At 42.9% G+C, this 22,169-nt stretch overlaps 3 protein-coding genes across 4 annotated transcripts in view; 1 reads left to right on the top strand and 2 right to left on the bottom strand.

Annotated features, from left to right (window-relative positions):
• LMBRD2 (LMBR1 domain containing 2) overlaps positions 1 to 7,475 on the bottom strand; it is a 32,355-nt gene extending 24,880 nt beyond the window's left edge. The window contains exon 1 of the mRNA XM_067315438.1: positions 7,282 to 7,475. The gene's annotated coding sequence lies outside the window, so the exon portion shown is untranslated. The remainder of the gene's footprint in view (positions 1 to 7,281) is intronic.
• Positions 7,476 to 7,690: 215 nt separating this feature from the next.
• SKP2 (S-phase kinase associated protein 2) overlaps positions 7,691 to 22,169 on the top strand; it is a 31,323-nt gene continuing 16,844 nt past the window's right edge. Inside the window, exons 1-10 of one of the 2 annotated variants that reach the window (XM_067316502.1) lie at positions 7,691 to 7,766; positions 8,408 to 8,667; positions 10,019 to 10,130; positions 10,415 to 10,558; positions 11,142 to 11,276; positions 12,576 to 12,674; positions 14,387 to 14,514; positions 16,293 to 16,344; positions 17,031 to 17,138; positions 20,368 to 22,091. In XM_067316502.1, the coding sequence (XP_067172603.1) occupies positions 7,759 to 7,766; positions 8,408 to 8,667; positions 10,019 to 10,130; positions 10,415 to 10,558; positions 11,142 to 11,276; positions 12,576 to 12,674; positions 14,387 to 14,514; positions 16,293 to 16,344; positions 17,031 to 17,138; positions 20,368 to 20,581 (1,260 nt within the window). In that variant the 5' untranslated portion in view covers positions 7,691 to 7,758 and the 3' untranslated portion in view covers positions 20,582 to 22,091. Of the gene's footprint in view, positions 7,767 to 8,407; positions 8,668 to 10,018; positions 10,131 to 10,414; positions 10,559 to 11,141; positions 11,277 to 12,575; positions 12,675 to 14,386; positions 14,515 to 16,292; positions 16,345 to 17,030; positions 17,139 to 20,367; positions 22,092 to 22,169 lie in introns of those variants that run through there. The other variant, XM_067316503.1, reaches the window with a different exon arrangement.
• NADK2 (NAD kinase 2, mitochondrial) overlaps positions 14,878 to 22,169 on the bottom strand; it is a 44,724-nt gene continuing 37,432 nt past the window's right edge. The window contains exon 12 of the mRNA XM_067316500.1: positions 14,878 to 14,973. Coding sequence (XP_067172601.1) covers positions 14,937 to 14,973 — 37 coding nt within the window. The 3' untranslated portion in view covers positions 14,878 to 14,936. The remainder of the gene's footprint in view (positions 14,974 to 22,169) is intronic.

Raw genomic sequence — 22,169 nt, 5'->3', positions numbered from 1 at the left:
CAGATTTAAAATAAACATTACTACTAGAGTTTCCCTCAACTTACTTTTAAATTCCTTCAAAGTTTGTTGGAGTAAACCATTTCATTTACTAATCCCTCAGTATAGTGCTTGGCAGACATGATATGTATGAGAGAACTAAGCAGTGAAAATTGTCTTATTTCCAGTTAAGGAGTCCACAGTTGGTGACACTGGTACTTCCTAAAGGCCATGCTGGGCAATAATTCTGTGATATCTCCCTGAAGATTTACCATTTTGCTACTTTCACACTTAATTCCCAAACAGTTGCAGCAGTTTGGCAACTCTACAATGGCTTTTACACAGCATTTCATTTTCTGAAAGTAGCCTGAAGTACTTTCTTGTATCTTATCAAAGATACACACATTTACCTTTTACCTTCTCTCTCTCACCTAACAGGTTTACCAAATTATTAGTATTTCTATCAGGTCAAAGCATCCCCGTACTATCTGCCTGTACTATGTTTTGGCTAGCTCATCTGTCAGTCATGAATCCTGGTTATCTAACCTGCTTCTCAATAACATATTCTAAACAAGTTCTTGTCTATTCTATTGTACCATTCTTATTTCCTCAGCAAAAAGAATGCCTTTTTTAATTATAGTACAATAGTAAATTCCACAAAAATATAGTATTTATTCTGCACTCATATTGACTTCATTAAGGCAGTGCTATCTGACATATATAATTATGGGTACCCATTATAGGTGTACCTTATGCTATGAAAATAAATTATACTCCATATCCTCCATTAATCACACCTATACACAATTTTATACTGTAGTCACACCTAAAGAGTTGCAATAAGGACAAAAGAGGAAAAATTATTGTGCAAGATGCTACACTCAGCTACTGCCCCATAGGAACTTCAAAAAAGATTTTGTAAGTCTTGTACTGAATGTGCTAAAACAGAGAGAGAATTGAGTCTTACCACAACTTCAATCTACTTTCAAAGATAAAAGCAACTCTAGAGTATCAAAGCAATCAATATATGTTTCTGCTCTTCGCCTGGTTCCTATTTTAACCTCAAAGTAAAAAATGAAAGGCATCATTTTTACCAAACTGTAGCCGAAGGTAAATGGAGTTATTGTAAAATAACGCATAGACTTCTTCAAAATTGCAGACAGAAACCAGCTAAAACTACTTCTGAGGACAAATAGCTTAAATGGGAAAAAAATCCACAGGGTGACCGAGAAACACAGTGCTTGAGAGCAGTTCTTACCATGAACTAAAGCATGCTTAATAGGACAGCCTTAGTTGCACTAGAACTGTGACACACTTGGATTGGACCCTAAAACATACTACTGCAGGTTATAAAGCCATGCTTTCCTGTGGCAAGAAGCATTTGCCTCTAAATCTGGTTGTTAGCTCAATGAAGGGTAAGTTGCTTACTTGTAATTGTGCTTCTTCATTTTATTTAGACAGGTTTCTCATTATTAGCTCATAGCTCCCTAATATCATCTGGCTGAAATTCCTAGAACCCTTAAAGAATTTCCTGCTGAGAGCAGTGAACTACTTTACACGGGTTCTTTCCCGCTGCCTTCTTAGCAGAATCTTCGATTGCCTAGAAGATGCTTCTACTAAGCAATGACAAGAGGTAACAAAATTCCTAACAAAACAAAAATATATAAGATGATACAATAGTGGAAACAAAATAGAGAGCAAGAAAAACACTAATGAAAAATAATTCCTTACTTCTGAGAAGCCATATCTGAATGATATAAGTATGAAATGCTCATCTGTAAAGACAACAGCTCCTCGCTCTGAATGGGAGAGTATCTATTGGGATACTCCATTTCTGGAGAATAAGGCAGTTATCACAGAATCACAGAAGGGTTGAGGTTGGAAGGGACCTCTGGAGATCATCTAGTCCAACCCCCCTGCTCAAGCAGGGTCACCTACAGCATGTTGCACAGGATCATGTCCTGGCGGGTTTTGAATATCTCCAGAGAAGGAGACTCCACAACCTCCTGGGCAACCTGTTCCAGTGCTCTGTCACCCTCACAGTGAAGAAGTTTTTCCTCATGTTCAGATGGAACTGCCTGTGTTTCAGTTTGTGCCCGTTGCTTCTTGTCCTGTCGCTGGGCACCACTGAAAAGAGTCTGGCCCCATCCTCTTGACACCCTCCCTTACGATATTTGTATACATTGATAAGATCCCTCCTCAGTGTTCTCTTCTCCAGGCTAGACAGGCCCAGCTCTCTCAGCCTTTTCTCATAGGGGAGATGCTCCAGTCCATCATCTTTGTAGCCCTTCGCTGGACTTGCTCCAGTAGCGCCATGTCTCTCTTGTATTGGGGAGCCTGGAACTGGATGCAGTATTCCAGATGTGGCCTCACCAGGGCTGAGTAGAGGGGGAGAATCACCTCCCTCGACCTGCTGGCAACACTCTTCCTCATGCACCCCAGGATACCATTGGCCTTCTTGGCCACCAGGGCACATTGCTGTCTCATGCTTAACTTGGTGTCCACCAGCACTCTCAGGTCCTTCTTGGCAGAGCTGCTTTCCAGCAGGTCAACCCCCAACCTGTACTGGTGCATGGGGTTATTCCTCCCTAGGTGCAGGACCCTGCACTTGTCTTTGTTGAACTTCATGAGGTTCCTCTCCACCCACCTCTCCATCCTGTCCAGGTCTCTCTGAATGGCAGCACAGCCCTCCGGTGTATCCGCCACTCCTCCCAGTTTTGTATCATCAATCATCATCACTCCTCCTAGTTTTGTATCATCCCAGTTTTGTCTCATAAGTTATGGATCAAGATAAGTGAGTTAAAACCAAAAGCTGAAGTACTGACACCAGAAGTGCAACTTAACCAATAAAAAACAAGTGCATGCATCAAGAAAGCTAAGGATTTTGTTGTTTTTTTGGTTTAAATAGACACAGGCAAAAATATTATGTTTTTATTTTATGAATGGAAGAGCTTGATTACCCCTATATAGGGGGGGAACAACTTCCAAAATTCCTGGAATCTGAGATGAGATCCTCTTCTGAATTCCAAACCCAGCTAATAACACTTTGCAAGTGCCATATAGGGCCCAGTTCACACTTTAATAATTGCCTTGGAGACTCCCTACCATGAACTATCAACAGTCTTACATTGCCTTGCCAACCTCAGAATGAATGATGTTCATGATCATCTACATTACAAATGAACTACTCTGCTTGGCACAGAAACACTCAAGTTACTAAATGAAACAGCAGAGAATGAAGCACACAGTCTCTTTGAGCTTTTACACAGCACCAAATTTAGTAACAAAGGCATTCTAACATTACATTCTTAAGCTCTAGAAAGAATAAGGTGTATCTGTAAAGAAAGGACCCTGGTCTCACTGAGGTGAACTCCAACACCACTTTAACCAGAAATCTCAGATTAAACTGTAGCATGGTCTTACTTTTTCCAAACTTTGCATGAAAACAATTTATTAGCACACTGTTCATTCTGGAAACTAATATAATTACTGCTTCGATCTTTCTCAATTGGTCTAAGACCTCATTTTGTACAGCTTTCTCACTGCTCTCCTTAATACTCTTCCCCAGCTTCTACAATTGGCTGGAAACCACACTACATTCCACTTAATGCTTGAGAAGGGCTGAACTGAGGGTAAAAATTGCTTCACGCATCTTACTGAAATGTTTAAAGAGAAGTATAACCTGCATAAGGTTCACTACACATACTCAGTTCACTATATCCCCCAAATTCTTCACCCTTAAGAAATACAACACTGTTTTCCACCCTGTATTTGGGTAGTTGATTACTCCTGCTTCAGCGTCGTCCATCACAAAACTCCACTGACTTGTATCCCTTCCCCTCCCACAGACTTCATCTCTGAATCTTCAAGGCACTTTGATTTCCACTAACACACTCAAATATGCCTGTAATCCCTCTTAGCTTTGTACCCTCTTCAGTTTTAATAATCACATAACTTCATTATGGAAACTCTTTGAAAATACAGAAAAGTAGTTGACAAAGGACTGGCCTCCTTATTCATGTAGCTTTGCCCCTCCATGTACCAGTAGTTCCCAAACTGCGCTTCCCTAGTTTGGTTACAAAAACATCATGAGAAACAGAATCAAAAGTCCAAATAAGGGACATCAACTGATTCTCTCATATATAATCCACCTGCTAGTCTATTAGGGAAAGAAGTTAGATTACTTTTACAATTTGTCTTTGACAAACCAATGCTGGCTTTTACTCATTATTATGGTCTAGATGCTTAAAAATTGGGTTTGTTCTAAGATTTTTTTCAGGAACCTGAAATGAAGCTGACTAGACTATCACTCTCTTGTTCTCCCTCCTGTTCTTTAAATATTAATAATAAAGACAGCCAACACATTTCTGTTTTTTATACCTTTGGTACCTCAGCCATTTTGAAACTATTTCAGCCTTTGTTGTTGTTCTTCTTAAAGTAATTTAGTGTAAAGCAGATCAAATCAAGAATTCTAGAAATGTAACTTTTTCAAATCTGTTTGGATATTTTCAGTTAAGCCACTTTGGAAGAACCAACTGGCTAGAGATTTTCCTGCCATATTCTATATTTCAAACTTTTAATACTGTAATTACATCAGAAAAAAGAAACCTTTCACAACGGAAGTTACCAAGCTACGACAGAAATACCAAAGATAGCAACAGACAAAACTGAATGAGAGCCATAACATACTGAGAGAAACATCTGTGAGACAGTGTCTCCCACCTCAAGCTGAATTCACAACTCTGTGATGACTATAAACTGAAAACTGCTATCTCCAGCAAAATATCAGTGGTCAGCTCAATGGTGACCTTTGCCTTCCTGTCAGGCGATAAACTTCCTAATCAGTTTCTTCCAGTACATCTAACTTTGCAAAAGAAAAATACGGTCTGCCACAACACCTATGATAGGTTTCTGAAGCCTGCCTTAGTGCGTAGAACTACGCTGTTAAGTATGCTGAAGTAAGAATCCATTTTACAGACATGCTTAAACCTTTTGGACTGATGGAACTGCACCCTATCAACAACCCTTAATACTTCCATCATTAAACAATAAAATGGGCTAACTTAACTTCCCCTTAGCTTCTCACATTTTAGAAATCTTAAAAAAACAAGAAATCAAGCAACATTAAAAAATAATCCCTTCAGCCATTTTTATATCCAAGTCTGCTTTTGTGTGTGTTTTTTTGCATGTGCATGTTTGTTTTTTTAATTTCCTTATTATGCAGTATCCCTCACAGCTTGGGCAAATAATAAGTATTTATAAGCAGAAAACAAATGAAGAGCTTCTGTATCTTAACTCAAAGAGAAAACTAACTGAAGAAAGAATCTAGCCATAAGCTGCCCAAGGAGACTGACCAGAGCAGTTATCCGATTGCACTAGCTGGGAACAACAACCTCTGAGATGAATCAAGAAAACACATTTGTATAGCTTTGATTTTCTAAGAAACACCAGTCCAGCTACACAGACATATTTTATTAGCATCTATAACTTCAATTATCTTGAAATGAAGAAAACACTTAAAAATGGATTAAATATTTAATTGCTGCCATATAAATATTTCAGGAAACTACAAGTTTTGTATCTGCTAATGACAAACAAAACATAATAAAATGCTGCGCTGATTCCATTCAAAATAGCAGTATTCTCTGATTTGGTGGGAAACTGGGTTCTCCTTAGAAGCACTAAATAAAAGGCAAATGCTTTACTGAGGTAGATAAGGATATTCAAAAACAAGCAAGGAATCAGCAGTACAAACACATGATAAGTTCATTTGCTTTACTTGGCACTGTCTAGTCTTCAAATGAAAGACACTAAGTACCACAGAGACTAATGCTTTTAGAAAGGAGAGTACTATGGAAACAATAGATTGAAGAAAACAACCTATTTGGAGAAACTAAAATAGAAGATACAAAAGCTGTCTAGTTGCCATAAGAATCCAAAAAAACCCCCAAAACCAGAAATTGCTATCTGGGCAGCCTGACTAATGCACCCACAAAGAACAGGTGTTGTAGTAAGGAAGGTAACAGGATCAGAAGCCTAACACTGCAGTAAGACAAACTTAGGTTATTTGGTGATTTAGAGCTTTAAAAAAAAATTGGATTTTATTCCTTTCACCAAATACTTCTGCATTCACTTTCCCATGCTTCAACAGAGAAGAGTGAATATAAAAGAGTAAGACATGAAGGAAAAAAAGGGGTTGCAGGATAGAGGGTTAAATATAGCCAATTTGTTTTTTAATTAAAAAAAAAACAACTATCATTTGATTATCCCTTTAAATAACCTTTAAAGAACCATTCCATGACTTTAGCTAAAACTGGAAATGGTTAACACTAAATTCTCCATAAAGATTATACGAATGCCAATTGAGTCATATCAGTGACCGTATCCAACTCAACAATTGTGCATGATTTGCCACGCTTTCCATTACCATCTCCAGTTTTGCAAGCATGTCTCTCCATCATTATGGCATAAACAAGGGACAGCATTTATGAGCAACTTGCTGAGTAAGGGTGGAAATGTAGGTGTGTTCAGAATTAGTTTTCCATCCCCACCAATTTCAAAACATGCAATTTGGACGTTACGTATGAAGAACTGCATTACTGGAAGAAGGCCTGGCAAAAATCTGGAGCCTTGTGCAAAAAGACCACACACATTTTAAACAGGTGTGGTTAGTGATGTGACCAGAAAATACAGGCAAAGCCCCTCAAAGTCCCTCAATTCCACACCTCCATGGTGAAGGTGTTCACGGAAAGGCAGGAAACCCTTCAAGGTAAAATGTCACCATCACCATGATTCTGGTTTTCCGAACCAGACACTGCCACCGCACACTAAAGCTGCTAAAGCAGATCGCTTTACAGTCACTGACCAAGTAGAATGCGCTCTAACTCTGCATAAATGTAAAAAAAATACATGCCTTAAACGTACACGCTTAGGATCTCTGAAAGAAGGGGAAAATCGAGGGCTAACGGCAAAAAAACCCGACCACAGTGACTCCTCGCAGATGACCCCAGCCCAGACCCCGCTCTTTACTCCCCGTCAGGGGGAGCCCGGGCAGCCGTTAGGGTGTCCGGGGGCTCCGCGCTTCCGACCCAGCTCGCGCCCGGCGCGGAGGCCGCCGGGGACAGTGGGACGCGACCGGCCCGGCCCCTCCCGACGGCGCGGCGCTGCGCTCGGCTCGGCCCGGCCCAGGCGCCCACCGCGCCGTGACTCGGCGCTGCGGCACCGCCACCTCCCCGCCCCCAGCCGCGACCCCCCCGGGCCCGCGTCGCCGCGCTGCCGGTGCCCTGGGCCGCGCCGGTCGCTCACCTCGGGCGCAGCCGCCAGCTCAGCAGCGGGTGCCTCGCGGAGCTCCGCTGCCCTCCATCCTCTCCCCCCGCCGCCGGCGGCCTCCACACAAGGGCTCAGATCGCCACGCAGAAGGCGGCGGCGGCGGCCGCGCCCGGCTCCCTCTGCGGCGCGGCGGCCGCCGACATTTCCCCGTCGCCAACCGACCGCCGTCCTCGCGGCGGCGCCGCCGTTGTCGTCATCGCCCCCGCCCGCGAGGCGGCGCGAGGCACTGTGGGTACCACCCCACCGGCGTGCAGGGGAAGGTGCGCGGGCGGCGAACTACAGCTCCCGGGAGGCCTTGCGGCGGGCGCCAAGCCGGCTTCCGGCCGGCTTCGGGTAGCCGCGCGCGCGCGCGCGGCGGGACGCAGGTTGCCGCCAGACGCGGAGCGGCGGCGCGGCGGCGCGCGCGGGGCCCCCCGCCCGCTCCCCCCCCGCCTTCGCCCCGGCGCCGCCGCCATGCACAGGTGCGGGGCGCGCGGGGGCAGAGCGGGGGCCGCCCGGGACGCGGCCTCGCTGGGCGGGCGGCGGGAAGCGCGGGAGAGCCGCGTGCTGCGCGGCGTGTGCGGGAGTCCTCGGGGGGGAGCGCGCAAGGAGACTGCGGGGGGCGTGCAGGTGTCCCCGCCGGGGATGCTGAGGATGCCGCCGGGGGTGCATGGTTCCGGGGGGGGGGGGGTGCTCTGCTCGGAGGCGCGCGGGGCGCCGCGGGTCCCGCCGCGCGCGCGGGAGGGGGGGGCGGGGCCGGGCCGGGGGGGGGCAGCGCCTCGCGCGCGGGGCGAGGCCTCCCCGCGGGCCCAGGCGTCCCCGGCTCCTCCGCAGCGCCCATCACCGTTGTGTCGTGCCCCCCCCCCCCCCGGTTACTCCCTCTCCTTAACTCTACGCGTTTTATTGCCGGCGGGTTCTCCGCGCCGCGCGGCCCTTGTTTGTGCTCCCCACGCCCGCAAATCCCGCCGGGCAAAATACCGCTTTTAATTCAAGCTGTTTCCCCGCGGCGAGTCGCTACCGGAAATCGCTGCAGCGTGAGGAGGCTTTCTGTGGTCTCCCACCTTTACCGTCAGTATGGCTGAAAGTTTCAGTGCATGTGGGTTTTTTTTTGCTGTTTCTCCAGAAAACATCTCCAGGAAATCCCGTCTTCCAGCAGCAATGTTTCCACCAGCTTCACGTGGGACTGGGACTCCAGCAAGACCTCGGAGTTTCTCTCAGGCATGGGGGTGTCCGTCCTCAAGAAGGACAAGCTGGGCAACGAGAACACCCCGCAGGATCTGCTGGTGTCGCCCTGTCCTCCTCAGAAGCGACAGAAGGTGAAGGAGAAGGAGAAGGACTTTGTCATTGTGCGCAGGCCTCGGCTGCTTCGAGAGGCAGAGTCAGGTAGTGTCATGCTGGTCTGGGTTTCTTTTGACCTGTGAGAGCGATGGAAAGCAGACCCGTAGGTCATTAGTGTTTTGGGGTTTTTTGGGGTTTGTTTGTTTGTTTGCTTGTCTCAGCGAAATATAGTTTTAGGTCTAGTGCCTTTTGGGCTCAGGCTGACAAAGGCTTACGTAAAACAGGACTTAAACAGAAGAGGTGTGTCCGAGTCCATATATATAATCACCTAGGGAAAAGGAGGCTCGGTCCTTGAGCCCACAGGGACTTGGATGCACACCTCTGACCTTGCAGGCTGGAGGAATACTGGAGGTGGCACCTCCGCTCCTCCATCGGAGCCGGGCTGTGAACAGCACCAGGGACCCTGCCAGAGAGCTATGAGGAAGATGCAGCAAAGGGCGCGGGGCTCCTGGGCCCGAAAGAGGCCATCGGGGAAAGAGCAGGGCTGTAACCTGCCACGCTGGGGCACTTGAAGGGGGCTACGGGATGTTGGGTTCCTGTCCCTGACATCAGGATGTTTTTTCAGTCTGTGCTGTGACTGCTTAATGCAAAATAGAGAAACAGCCCTCCAGACACAAGGCTGTCCTGTGAAAGGTGGGAATGTCCTCAGACAGCCTCGCTTTTAAATGAGGGAGTGAGACCTGCTGGGTCACAGGCATCTGTTCTTGAGCTTCACTACCCAGAAATCTCTCCCAAGTGAATGGCAACACCTTCTGGAGCCCCGTATCTATCCCTGAGAAGCTGGGACCACACCATGTCCTTTAAGATAATTCTTGGGAGACAGTGGTCAGCGTGCACATTGTAAGGAGCACTTTGTGCTACCCAGTTCTCCTGTGAACTGTGTGAAAGCTCACCTTGGACTCTCTTCTGGGAGCCTCACGTGCATAGATAGGATGGGCACTTCAGCAGGGAAAGAAGAGACAAGAAGTCCAATACCAAATTTCTGAAGCTGCCTTTTTGACTTGTCTTTCCCCTCCTGCATGCAGGGAAGTGTATGAGCCTTAGGGAGAATCACAGAGGAAGCAACTGAGATGCTCTTGCTTCCCAAATGAGTATGTGACTGAAGATTGTAGTTGTTTTTCAGGAATATTATTTTTCCATAGCTTCAGGATACATACCAAGTCGATGCTATGGAGAGTTCTGCATTTGACTGTCACACCTAGGCAAAAATGGTAATAATATCTTCCTATAATGAAAAGATGAAAGGGGGCTGAGCAGTGGTTCGGTGGATGTATAGCCTAGGGAGGGACTATAGCAATGCTTACTGAACTTTTAACAACAAAGCCAAACAAGGCATCTGATCGGCAGGCAAAAATGAACCCGCTCTAACTAGAACATGTTCATTCTTTCCTTCAAGGTGTTTCTTGGGACGCGCTTCCAGATGAATTGCTGTTGGCACTCTTTGCATATTTGCCCCTAAACGACCTGCTAAAAGTTTCACTGATTTGCAAGAGATGGCGTCGTCTCTCGTAAGTATTGCTTTTCTTTGCTTGGTGCTAAGAAAAACTGCTTCCATAGATTGTTAAGTGGTCTGGTTCTTGTCTTGTGTTTTCATGTATAATTCAGTTAATACTGCATGTGGGTTATATGTATGTATTTAAGAGACAACTCAAATATTTTAGTGTTAATAAATTTTATTGAATGCATTTAATGCGCTTGTCCTCAGTCTTTTGTGACATTGAAAGCTTTCTGTTGTTGTGCTTGTAGTTCTGACCCTTGATTACTCACTAACAAGTGAAATTCTGTTCCCTAGGTTTGATGAATCTCTCTGGCAGACTCTTGATCTGACTGGTAGAAATCTGCTGCCAGGAGTGATTGGCCAGTTGTTGCCTGCAGGTGTTACTGTATTCCGCTGCCCAAGATCCTGTATTGGGAATCCGTTGTTTAAAACCAGCAAGTGAGGCTTTCTCCATGTTCTGGATCCTGAAATCATTAATCTCATATAGTCTTCACTGTTTTTCTGTGTATTTTTGGTTAAAATATCTACCAGTAGTAGCATTTGTGATGTCTCAGTGTAGTGTGGCAGAGCTGATCACTGTTTAGGCATGTGTTGAAATAAGAGGATTTGCATTAATCAATCACTTATTTAAAAGCAAGTTAATGCAGTTTTTGAAAGCATAATTTGAGCACCATCATCCACTTGAAATTTATTTCTTTATTTTAGAAGCAAGAATTGTCAGACACTTCTATATGTGATGTTTAAAAAAAAATGGTTTAAGTCCAGCAGGATAGACTTGCAGCTTTTGTGATGAATTTTATATTTATGCGCCTTGAAGTTAAGAGTTCAGCAGCTTTGACTAGTAGCTTAGTAGTAGATCCAATGAGCTTAGTATAAGAACCAATGCTCATTTAAGGTGCAACTGCACAATTATCTTCTGCAGACTTTGCACACATTTGTTGTAGTAGATATATTTATGTTATCTGGAATTTTGGGGTTGGTTTTTAATGTATTTTTAGTAATCTCCCTTTTTCCTTTTTAGACCTCTCAGGGTTCAACATATGGATTTGTCGAACTGCATGGTGTCTGTTGCAGATCTGCAGAGTATCCTTTGTCGATGTGAGAGACTGCAGAACCTCAGCTTGGAAGGGCTGGTGCTTTCTGATGACATCATCAAGTGAGTGACATGTTCAGGAATATTCAATAAATACTTTCTGTTTGGTGCCACTATTTTGTGCAGGCTAGTGAAATTACGCAGTTGAGAGTTGTGTGCTGTGGGAGTCTTTTGCAATGCCTGGTTTTAGGCAAGCAACAGAATTAACTGGCAGGCTCCATGGGCTGCCTCTTTTCTCTGTCCTCAAAGAGGCGAGGTGGGAAGGCAACTCCCTTCTAGAAGAGTTTCTCTCATTCCCTGGAATAACAGGAGCCTAGAGGAACTGCTCATCTCTGTAGAGTATGCAGGTTCCTTGGCTGTTCCCACAGCCAACCTTATTATGCACAGCAAAACAACTTTTATTTTCCCATTTCTGCACTCCCAGAGCACACGTCCCTTTCTATTTTAAGGGGTCCCAGCAACTGCCCCACCAGGTGCTGTGTGTGCTTCTGTGCTATTTCTCACTTCTTTGTTGACCTTCTCTCCAAGTATCTGGAAAATTATAATTTCTGTCAGGCAGATGAGCTGGTGTTTGGTTAAACTGGAAAGACAGTGATGTGTGTGCAATCAGCCTCTTGTTTAATCATGTCAGGTGACTGCAGAGGTGCCAGGAACCCTGGGTCAAATGGCAGATATTCTGGGTGTCTTGCTTTCTACTTTTGAGTTTTTCAACACTTTCCTCGCTCCGTGGGGAAAAAAAAAAACAAAACAAAGCACAAATAAACCAATATGGTTTGGTTTTTGATGCTAGAAAAAAGTGTCTGGGTACTAATTAGGTATGGAGTACGGAAGTTTATTGCCTTGTGGACAAATACAGATATGGGGTAGAAGGTTTTTCACCAGGTTTGGCCAAGTGCCTGTCTGCTCTAGTCTTGTAAGTGAATGCATTCAGGAGGATCCCGCTTGGACATGTGTTTTGTACTGGAATAACCTCCATCTTACAGAGAGATGGCTTTAGATGGGGTGATTGCTCGGTCTTTTGTAGAGGTACAGCCACTTCTGATAAGCCATGGGGTTTGTTTATTGGCTTACAACAGCAGAAGGTGAAAAGAGATTCTGTTTCATATTAAACTTAGCAGTTTATAAAGATGAAGACTTATCCAGATCATCAGGTAAATGGGCAAATAGTCCTTTCCAAGTTGTGCTGTGATGCAGCAAGCATGGAGTCTAAATCCTTAGTAACTCTAAGGTTGGTCAGTTTAATAGTGTTGCATATTTAACAAATAAGTCTGAGCCTGGAATCTTATCTCTTAACATCCTACCAATGCAAGTGACTTCCCAACACTTAAGTTTCATCTGACTTTTCTTTTTTCTCCCCTACAGGAGCATTGCTCAGAATCCCAGTTTGATGCGACTAAATCTCTGTGGATGCTCAGGGTTCTCTGCAGAAACCCTGGAGTTGATGTTGAGTAGCTGTTCTGAGTAAGATAAAAACAGTTTTTGCTGTTCCTGCTTACTGCTATTCCTGAGAGAAATGATCTCTCTTTTTTCCCTTTTTCTTTTTCTTATTTTTTTTGTCGCATGGGCACCCCTGTTGTACTTGTTCCTAAGAGAGATACTGAGAGACCTGTTTGTGTTCCCAAATGCCTAACAGTTTGTTATTAGCAGAATAATCAGATAATTTGTTTCCATCAAGCTGCTTTCTTCTTTAATAGCAAAAAGAAAGTCTTGCTGGTGGATAAAAGGTGTTTACATACCTTTGATTATCTTGCAAATTTGATTTTTCTCAATGAAAGCAATATGTCATCCTTGCAAAGTGAAAGTGTGCCTTTTGCAACTGGAAAGTGGAGTCTGAGATCTCCCTTTATACACAGAATACAGCATGGATGACAGAAACATCATGCCATTTCATCCACATTAAAATAATCCTTCAATAACCTATAGTGACCTTCTGCTTTATGAAGTGCTGTGTTCAGATTGACAGCTCCAGTGATTAAACCATCTGCTGTCAGGAAGTTATTGAATTGAGCCCCAGTAGATCTGGGATTTATATTTTGGTCTTTCTGCTGACTTCCTGTGAGATGCTAGACAAACTACTTAATCTTTGCTTCTGCAGAAACATGTTTCTAATCAAACTGCTGCAAGTTTATGGGCAGACAAAGCCTTAATCTTTCTCTGCCTCACCTCATGGGCAGATGCTTTCTATTGCTTGGTCTGATTACTTGGATCATAAGCTCTTTATGGAATGGCTGTCTCTGTACAGTGCACAGTGCATAACACTCGGAAAACCTGATCCGGGCTAGGAATGCTAGTGGCAATGTAGGCCCATTTCTTTAACAACCGAGCAGAAGCCTTACAGTATGTGACAGTATGTGTATGTGTTGGCTTCACCACTGTGTGTTCTCCTGGGATATTCTGTGGGAGAGAGAAAGCACCTCACTGCTTTAACAATTTGTTTTTTCATTTACATAGAGATTGCCAGCTAAAGGCTCCGGTTGTGCTGTTTGCTGTGTCTGTGTCCTCTGGTTACATCTACAATGCCTGCACACGCACGCATGCACGAAAAAAAGACTTTGTCCCTGTCCCTGAATGGTGATAACCTATAGGTACAAAGCATATGAAGTGAGTTAGGGTCACAACAGGGCCAATGCTTACATAAAACTGTAAAATATTTTATGTAATTAAGATTAATTGGTCACCTGACCAACACTAATGGATAGCCAGTCGTGTTTTTTTTTTCCTCTAAATGTGAACAACACCTATTCAGTAGGAACTGATTCAGGTCATCAACCAGAAACAAGATGAAATGACAATCTTTCCTTTTGGCAGTCTCCTGAGACAACCATTTCACTTCCTAAGATATTATGGAATCATTCAGGTTGGAAAGGGGCCTGGGAGGTCGCTTCAACCCCCTCCCTAGAGCAGGGTCTGAATTCAGCACCAACCAGGTTGCTCAGGGCTTTCTGTGAGCAGGTCGTGAAACCCTCCAAGGACAGAGATTCCACAGCCTCTCTGTGCAATCTGCTCCAGTGCATAATTATTGTAAGAGTGAAATTTATAGTCATTAATAGCAACTTGGTAGTGGGTGTATTACAGTTTGAGTTCTGATATTTATCTAATACAGTGATACTTTTAAGGCAAGAACTTTTATTTCACTCATGCTTCCAAACAACCCTCTGTTCATTTTTGTATAGATTGGAGGAGCTGAACTTGTCCTGGTGCGACTTCACAGCCGCCCACGTCAAAGCAGCAGTCAATCATGTTACTTCAAAAGTAACCCAGCTAAATTTAAGTGGGTACAGACAGAATCTACAGATATCAGGTAAATAGCAGCATGGCAAACCTTTATCCTGTTATGGGGGAAAAGATATATTGGGTTTTAAGTATCAGCTGATTTGTTGAGCTAAACAGTAAAGCAGGCTTTTTATTTTCTTCTATTTGGCATCTGCTGTGTATAGTAGAAATACGATGCAGTAACAGTGATCTTTCGCTTGGTGTAGTGTGATGTTTTTGCTATCACAGAATCTTACTCCTCTCCCCTGCTCAGTTGTGAGGGGTGAGGTAATTTGTCTCTCGATTTAAAAATAGGTAGGTGAAAGCTCGTTTGGTCTTCACTTGGAGGTGTAGCCCACACTTCTGAAGCAAGTCCTGCAAGCAGGATCCCCTGGGTCACATTCCACTGTGGACTGTGTATTGGCCCTCCAGATATACGGGAGGGAGCTCAGTTCTTGGAGCCTTCCTAAATTAAGGCTTCTGCTCTTGTGGTTGCTGAAGGTGTCTTCTGAAAGTGAACAGATGAAATAGCTACTTGAGTTTCAGCCTGGCATGATGTCCTACAGAAAACTTTTTTTTGTTATGAGTTAATTTGATTGTATGTCAACTGAGAAAGCAAATAATCTCAACTTCAGCAATTAACATTAACTGTTTGCTTGCTGCTACTTTTAGGAGGGTAAGCTGATAGAAGATGCTGGGTCATAGAAAATGCTGGGGAAAGGGCACAGCAAAATGGACAAAAGCATAGATAAAGGATGAAAGGGCTTTGGTGGTGAAGAGAAGTGAATTATCTCAATGAGCAAATGTGACAATAGGGCATTGACTGACAAGCAGCGAAGTCCCTACATACAAGCTGAGATCTCCCTTTGATCTGTTTAAATCTTGCACAGACCTCGCATGCATTCCCCTCGTGGGGAAATACACCATTCTGCTTTGTATCTCAGCCCCCAAACTGTAAACAAACACAATACCTAATCTCCTCCTCCAAATCAATTGGCCTCTTTGCCAAGGAATTCAAACCTTGTGTTGGTCTGATCATTAAAGAGATCATGTGATCTTTTGTTTGCAAAACACTTTCTGTGAGAAAATTTAGTGTTTCAATACAATTTAGAAGGCATAAAATTGGAGCACAGTTTACTAATCATCATCATTTAGGTTTTAGTTTTTGCACATGAACTCTGAAATACCAAAACTTTTTCTTGGATGTTGATATTCAGCTTCTTAATAGCGGCCTTTTAGATGCTATCTGATACGCTATTTGCAGACAATGACAAATGCTCCCAGGAACTTACAATTTAAATTAGGAAAACCACAGCTTTCTGTCATGAGAAAGAACTTACCTTTGCATGGGTGAAAACAGAGACATCTGAAAAAATTGACATATTTTAAGTATATTGATGTAATTTTAAGCATTAAAGGGTATTTGAAGTGTTGAAAATTTCTGGGACAGAAGTAGCTTTCACTGTATGTAGGATACTTCAGGCATCTCAGAACAACCATGTCTAGTAGATTTCTACAGTAGCAACATTTGAATTATTTGCTTGCTAAGTTTCTGATGCAACTGACTTCTGGGTACAGTTCTTTGGACTAACTTAATCTGTTTGGCCAAAGGATTAAAAACAGTGCCTGTCCAGTATTTCAGTGGGTAGACTCTGCGTCTTAAATCTGCAGTATGAATCTCGTTGACGAAAAATTGGATTTCAGATGTGGGGTTCCAGTAGAGAAGATATAAATGAACGTAAATAGAACTGAGTATTTCAAACCCCATATAAAGCATGTCTGTCTTGTTACTGAAAAATGTGCTGACTCGGTACGACCTCTTTTCAGATGTTAAGACACTGGTGGAAAGATGTCCTTCTCTTGTCCATTTAGATCTAAGGTAAGAAACCCTGTGCAGCTAGTATTTAAAATCTTATGGTTCAGGGGATTTCTCATTCTACTGCTGAGCCATAACTAGAGCAATAATGCGTAATTGAGTAGGATTGCACAGCCAGAAAACAGTTTCTCAGCTAAACCTACAGAAGATTTCCTGTTTTGCATGACTTAAGTTGGAGCAGGTAACATTGTGAAGATTTCTTTGTCACCTGGGCATATATGTTAAATACACAAAGGATTTGCCACATAAAAAGTGATAGTAAACAGTAGGTAGAGTGGAAGAAGACTTTTCACACATACAGCTTATGAGCCTGGCCTCCTAGTTCAGCACTGATACAAACTTGTTACATGGCCATAAAATTGTAAAAAGTATATTTTGTTTTTAAGCTAGTCAACTAAAATCTTTTGAAATCTCAAAGTGTAAAGTAATTGACTTTTGTGGCCTGAGTTCTGCTGCAGAACATCTGCATCCGGAGAAGCTGCTGCTTCACTTCCAACAAAAATCAAAATCCCCCCCCAAACACATGCTTCAGAAATGGGTCATTTCCATATTAAGCAAGAAAGCACTTAAATGGTGGGAAAAAAGTTGACATTCATTAAACTTTCCAGCTTGAATTTTGGAAATATCAAATTTGCTGCTTCTTTGTGCTTAAAGGACAACCTCTAATGTATGTGCTCTCATGTGTGCAGTGACAGCGTGATGTTGAAGCCCGAGTGCTTCCAATATTTTCATCAACTCATCTTCCTACAGCATCTGTGTCTTAGCCGATGTTACCAGATATCACCTGCTGCCTTAGTGTAAGTAATCTTTAAAAGGCTTTGGCTCACTGTTCATAGAGAGGGTACACTAAACTAAACCTACTTTATTTTAGGCTTAAAAATTGCAAGTACTATTTTGAAAAAACTTACTGGTGTGGGGAATTAGGAATAAAGGACAGAGATAAAAGAACCTGACTGCTAGAGCGTGTCCCTACCAGAATCCGGACTGGAACCAAAGGTGGCTGAGAATCTTTCTGTGATGTGAGCCTATATGTATGAAACTCACTGCTCAGCGTGTGCGTCATGTCTCCCCTTAATGGCATTACACTACTGGTATTTATTACTCTCAGGTAGAGCTGGAGGTTCCAGTCCTGCCAGTGACCAGTATTAGTGTCAGTATTATGCAATTGTGTATGGGTGTAAATTCAAGTGCTCAAGTTAGAAAGTGTAAGTTTCTGGGGAAGCTTCTGGCACCTCCTTGGTCAAATACGTTTCAATACAGCTGTTAATTATGGAGCAGTGGAAGATGGAGTCTTTTGGAAAAGTTAATAGATTGGATAGTACTCACTGAACAGCTAATCTGCACATATTCCTCTGCTTTTGCATGTGTCTCTATCAGTTATTGGTTGCCATTGAAACACAGATTTAGAGTTATTTGCTTGTGGGGTTTTTATGCTGTTTGTTATTATAGCTGTGCATCTCTGTCCTGTTTCAGATCTGTAAGTGCATGCCCTCAAATATCAGGCTTTGATTTGACCATAAAGCCTGGAAGGATGCAGTTTTCCCACTCTTAGATTGGGCACTGAGAAACCAGCAGTGACTAGCAGTGTACTTGGGAACCAAGCTGAGTCATTAAAAATAATGGATGTTTAGGAACACAACATTTTATGCTGTTTTAAAATAGTCTACACAGCTTTTTCTTGCTTCTTTCTTTCACCATCCTGTGAGGAATCCCCTATTCACATATGATTTTTTTTTTTAGATTTTTTTTCAGCAGGTGAGTGTCTCACAGAGCTCCTCCAAACTGCCTTGTGCGCTGTACTTCCCAGGCAGTCTTCCTTCCTGTTCCCCTTCCCCCAGCTGCTTGGTGTGTGTGTCCTGCCTCAAAATGTTCAGTCCCTTCCTGCTGTCACAACTGCTCCCTGTTACAATAAGTTGATATGATCCCTATAGCAAGAAGCCATATTGCAGGAAGCAAGTACTTAGAAATGCCTTTTACAGTGAGAGTAACACCATCAGCCATGGCTTTGGTAAACCTTGAAAACTTCCAAGGATGGAGATCTCATAAGGTCTTCCTGTTTCAGTGCTTCACTAACTTCCCTGTAAAAGATTTTTCTTAAGGTACAGTCTGAACCTCCCAAGGCACACCTTGAGGCCACTGCTTCTTATCGTGTGTCTGACGCTACCAGAAAGAATTGGGCTCTGTCCTCTTTGTAGCTACCTGTCGAGTGACTGTAGGCTGCAGTTAGATCACTCCTTCGCCTCCTCTTTGCCACACTAAAGCCCTGCTCATTTAGGTCTCTTGTGTCCTTAGGTCCTGTGCATCCTTTCCTCCAATTTCTCAGTATGACCTGGGAGGGGGGCAGGGGAAGAGGGGCCCAAAACCATCCATAAATGTCCAGCTGACTGTGGCCTCACCAGTGCCAAGAGGCGTAACTCCTCTGAATTCACAGGCCACACTTAATGTGTGCAGCTTGTCTTACTCACAAGGAGAGGGCTCTGTTGGCTGCTCTTCGGTGTGGTGTTCCTCATAGCCCCCATCAGGGCTGCAGCTCAGCGAGGTGGTTCCCAGCCAGCACTGGTGCACTTGGGGTTGTTCCACCCCAGGTGCAGGACTTTGCATTTCTTCTTACTGAATTTTGTGAGGTTTCTGTTCACCCAGTCCTCATTATCAAAGTCTGTTCTACGTCTTGCTGGTCATCCTTTTATCCTTTTCTTACTGACTTTTTGGGTTGAGAGCTTGCACAATTGAGGACTGCTTCATGAGCAGGACTGTTATGTACTGCTGAAATGGCTCATATCTGCCTAGAGCAAGGATGCGGAGGGTACAACTGGCTTAGGATAGTGGCATCATTCCAGCTGGAGGTCTCCAGTACCTCAGGGATCCTCTGGAGATTCAGTACGTTACAAAAATACTGTCAACTAGCAGCAGGAATATAAACACGCAGTAACTGTGTAGTAAAGAGGTTTAAGAATAGTTGCTGGAGGGGATGTTTATTTTCTTTCTGTTTTTTTTTAGTGTGTTTGTTTTTTTGGGGTGGAGGGTGCTGTGGTGGGGGGGGGTGTCGTCTTTCTTTTCTTGCATTTTAAGCTCCCCTGAGATGAAGGCAGGAAGGCTAGAAAAGCTTATTTTGCCCTAATAGCTCTGTAAATATTTGTTTACAGAGCCTTGGAAGAGGATTAGGTAACTAACTGAGCTGAAGGAGTTCTAAAACCTAGATTATTTACTTGGTGGGACCAAGCTGTTGCAGTCTGTGGGGGCTCTGGGCAAGGATGTCAGTTTTACAAAAATGATCAACAGTAAGAGGAACAGCAATTCCCTTTGAAAAAAAAGAACAGGACTATCAAAATGGGAATCTGAAGAGCCTTTACTGTGGCACTGTGTGCTGTCATGGTGATAGCTTGTGTATCCTGTATCTTTGCCTTCTGATTTCATCTAATAGTTGCTTATACATGCAGATACACACTTCATGCGATTACTGGGCAAACATTAAGCAATGGAGAAGTCAGGGCTGGCTACTTATCAAAGCATCATGACAAATTGGAGATTGACAATCCCCAGTGGCTTGCGTACTGTAAGCCATGTGTTGAAACTTCATCTGGGTCAATTCCTTCCACTTGTTCAAAACATTTAAGTCTGGAGAAGTGAAAGAGGAGGAACCAGTTTGTTTTCACTGTGTGTGAGAAAGAACAGCAAGAAGAAATTTAACCACTTTTTTCAACAACAACCAGTCTAAATATAAATCCTATTGAAATGACCCTTAAATATGACAGTACTTATATAGAACTCCTACTTCTTATTCTTCAGTTTTCTATTTCAAGTTAGTGGCTTAGCAATTAATCTTATTTTCCTGAACTATCAGTACCGAGACCTCAGTTTCAGTTAAATGGGTACTTTTTAAAAGTAGGAAAGGACATATATCCCAAGTAGTTACTTGCCTTATTTTGAAAAATTTAGTTTATTTAGCTAGGCTGGGTATAGATTACAAAAAAAAAAAAAAAAAAAAAACTTGCAGGCTAATGACTGACTTATTGCTCTTTTTTCTAGAGAACTTGGTGAAATTCCTTCATTAAAGACTCTTCAGGTATTTGGAATAGTGACTGATAACTCCCTGCAGATTCTCAAGGAAACACTTCCTGACATGAAGATCAATTGTTCACATTTCACAGCTATTGCAAGGCCAACTGTTGGCAGTAAAAAGAACCATGAAATTTGGGGCATCAAATGCAGATTGACACTGAGAAATCCTAGCAGCTTATGATCATGTGTGGTTCACTGGATGCTATGGACATGCCATGTGTAGTGAGGCTCCTTGAGAAGGCAGAGTGCTGGAGTACCTTTAATCCTTGGTCTTGTGCCTTAATGTAGTTTCATAAATATTTTTACAGTATTTTTTTACTTAAAGTCTTTAGAAATCTTATAAGCTGTGAGCAAGTGTAGAGATTTTTTTTAAAGCCCTTTTTTAGGACAACTTTTAAAAATATTTTGAAACAATCATAATTAAACTATGTCAGCCTCTGGCAACTGTTGCAGGTTCTGATGCAGCTTTCTTTGCTCTAAGGTGTTCTAAAGGTGCTTCTGTTTAACTCTTCCAAATCTACTACTCTTGAAAAGGCTTGCAGTGGTGCTAGGCATCTTAATAAGGCTTGTTAAGGAACAGTCTTAGTCTGGGTTTGCAGAATAAGGATATGAAACCTATCCAAATTCTTAATTGAACAAGATGTATGGTTATAACAAGATGCTACCTACTGTTTGTGAGTACAGAAGAGTTAGCCTAGGCTCCAGCTGCTTCTGAATTCACTGAACCTGAAAACAGTAAGGGAGCAGGGAAAGGGATATTTATACAAAAGCAGCTAGGAGGCAGCTGAGTCCTGTACAAGTTTGAAGCAGTATAAGGGAAGCCTGAATTGGGAAATGTGATCTCTTCTCAGATAAAACTTCATACAAAAACTATTGTATTTTCTTTAATAAGATCTTAAAACTGTGATCAATGGAGTGGCAAAAATCTTGCAGGAAGGAGTGCTAATGTAGTTCTAGATCTCAGACCAACAATAAAACCGTACCCAGGACTGCAGCATAAAAGAGCAGTAGAAGGAAGAAAACTTTTGGTGCTACTGAGGGACACCACTTTTTTTCTAATCACTTAAGTTTTTATATCATTCCACTTCTTGTATCTGTAACACTAACCAGCACTGTTTTAGCTTTTCTTTTTTTCTTTTTTTTTTTTTTGTAATTAAAGAGTCAGGCATGAAAAGCTAAATAACTGTTTGAAAAACAAAATCTAAGGATAAGGACAGGTAATTCCATCAAATAAAACTTTGATCTGTCTGTCACTGGTGTCCTCCTGCATGAGCTTGGTGCATTCCACCACACATAAGCATTAGCTTCCTGGCATGAAGCTTGCACCTTGCAACCACTGGTACAACATGAACACACTGTCCTCATTCCAACAAATGCAAGAGGCAGGTGGTAAATTTCTTCATGGATATTTGAGGTGTGCTATAGTGAGAATGGTTATATAGGTGTAGCTTGTACCCCTTACAAAGAAGGGGTTATGGGCAAATTACCCTGTGAAAGTTGGAGTGGGGAAGCAGTAGGAATTTAGAGGCTATTGGACATTCTACTACTTCACAATTTGCAGTCTTATGCCTTAAACTACTTACCAAGAAAAATCCTTTGACCTGGCAGCACAGCACTGCTGTAAATTCTTCTCCCTCAACACAATGTAACCACGTGCATCTCTTGCATTTAAATAAAGACCTACAAAATTACTGTACTGTACCTGTAATGACTGAGGGATGGGAGAATATTTTTCTGATTTGACACTAGCTTTGTGGCACATGTAAAGA

Source organism: Apteryx mantelli, chromosome Z, assembly GCF_036417845.1.
Source record: "Apteryx mantelli isolate bAptMan1 chromosome Z, bAptMan1.hap1, whole genome shotgun sequence".
Classification (NCBI taxonomy): Eukaryota; Metazoa; Chordata; class Aves; order Apterygiformes; family Apterygidae; genus Apteryx; species Apteryx mantelli.
This window is presented reverse-complemented; position numbering and strand designations above follow the sequence as displayed.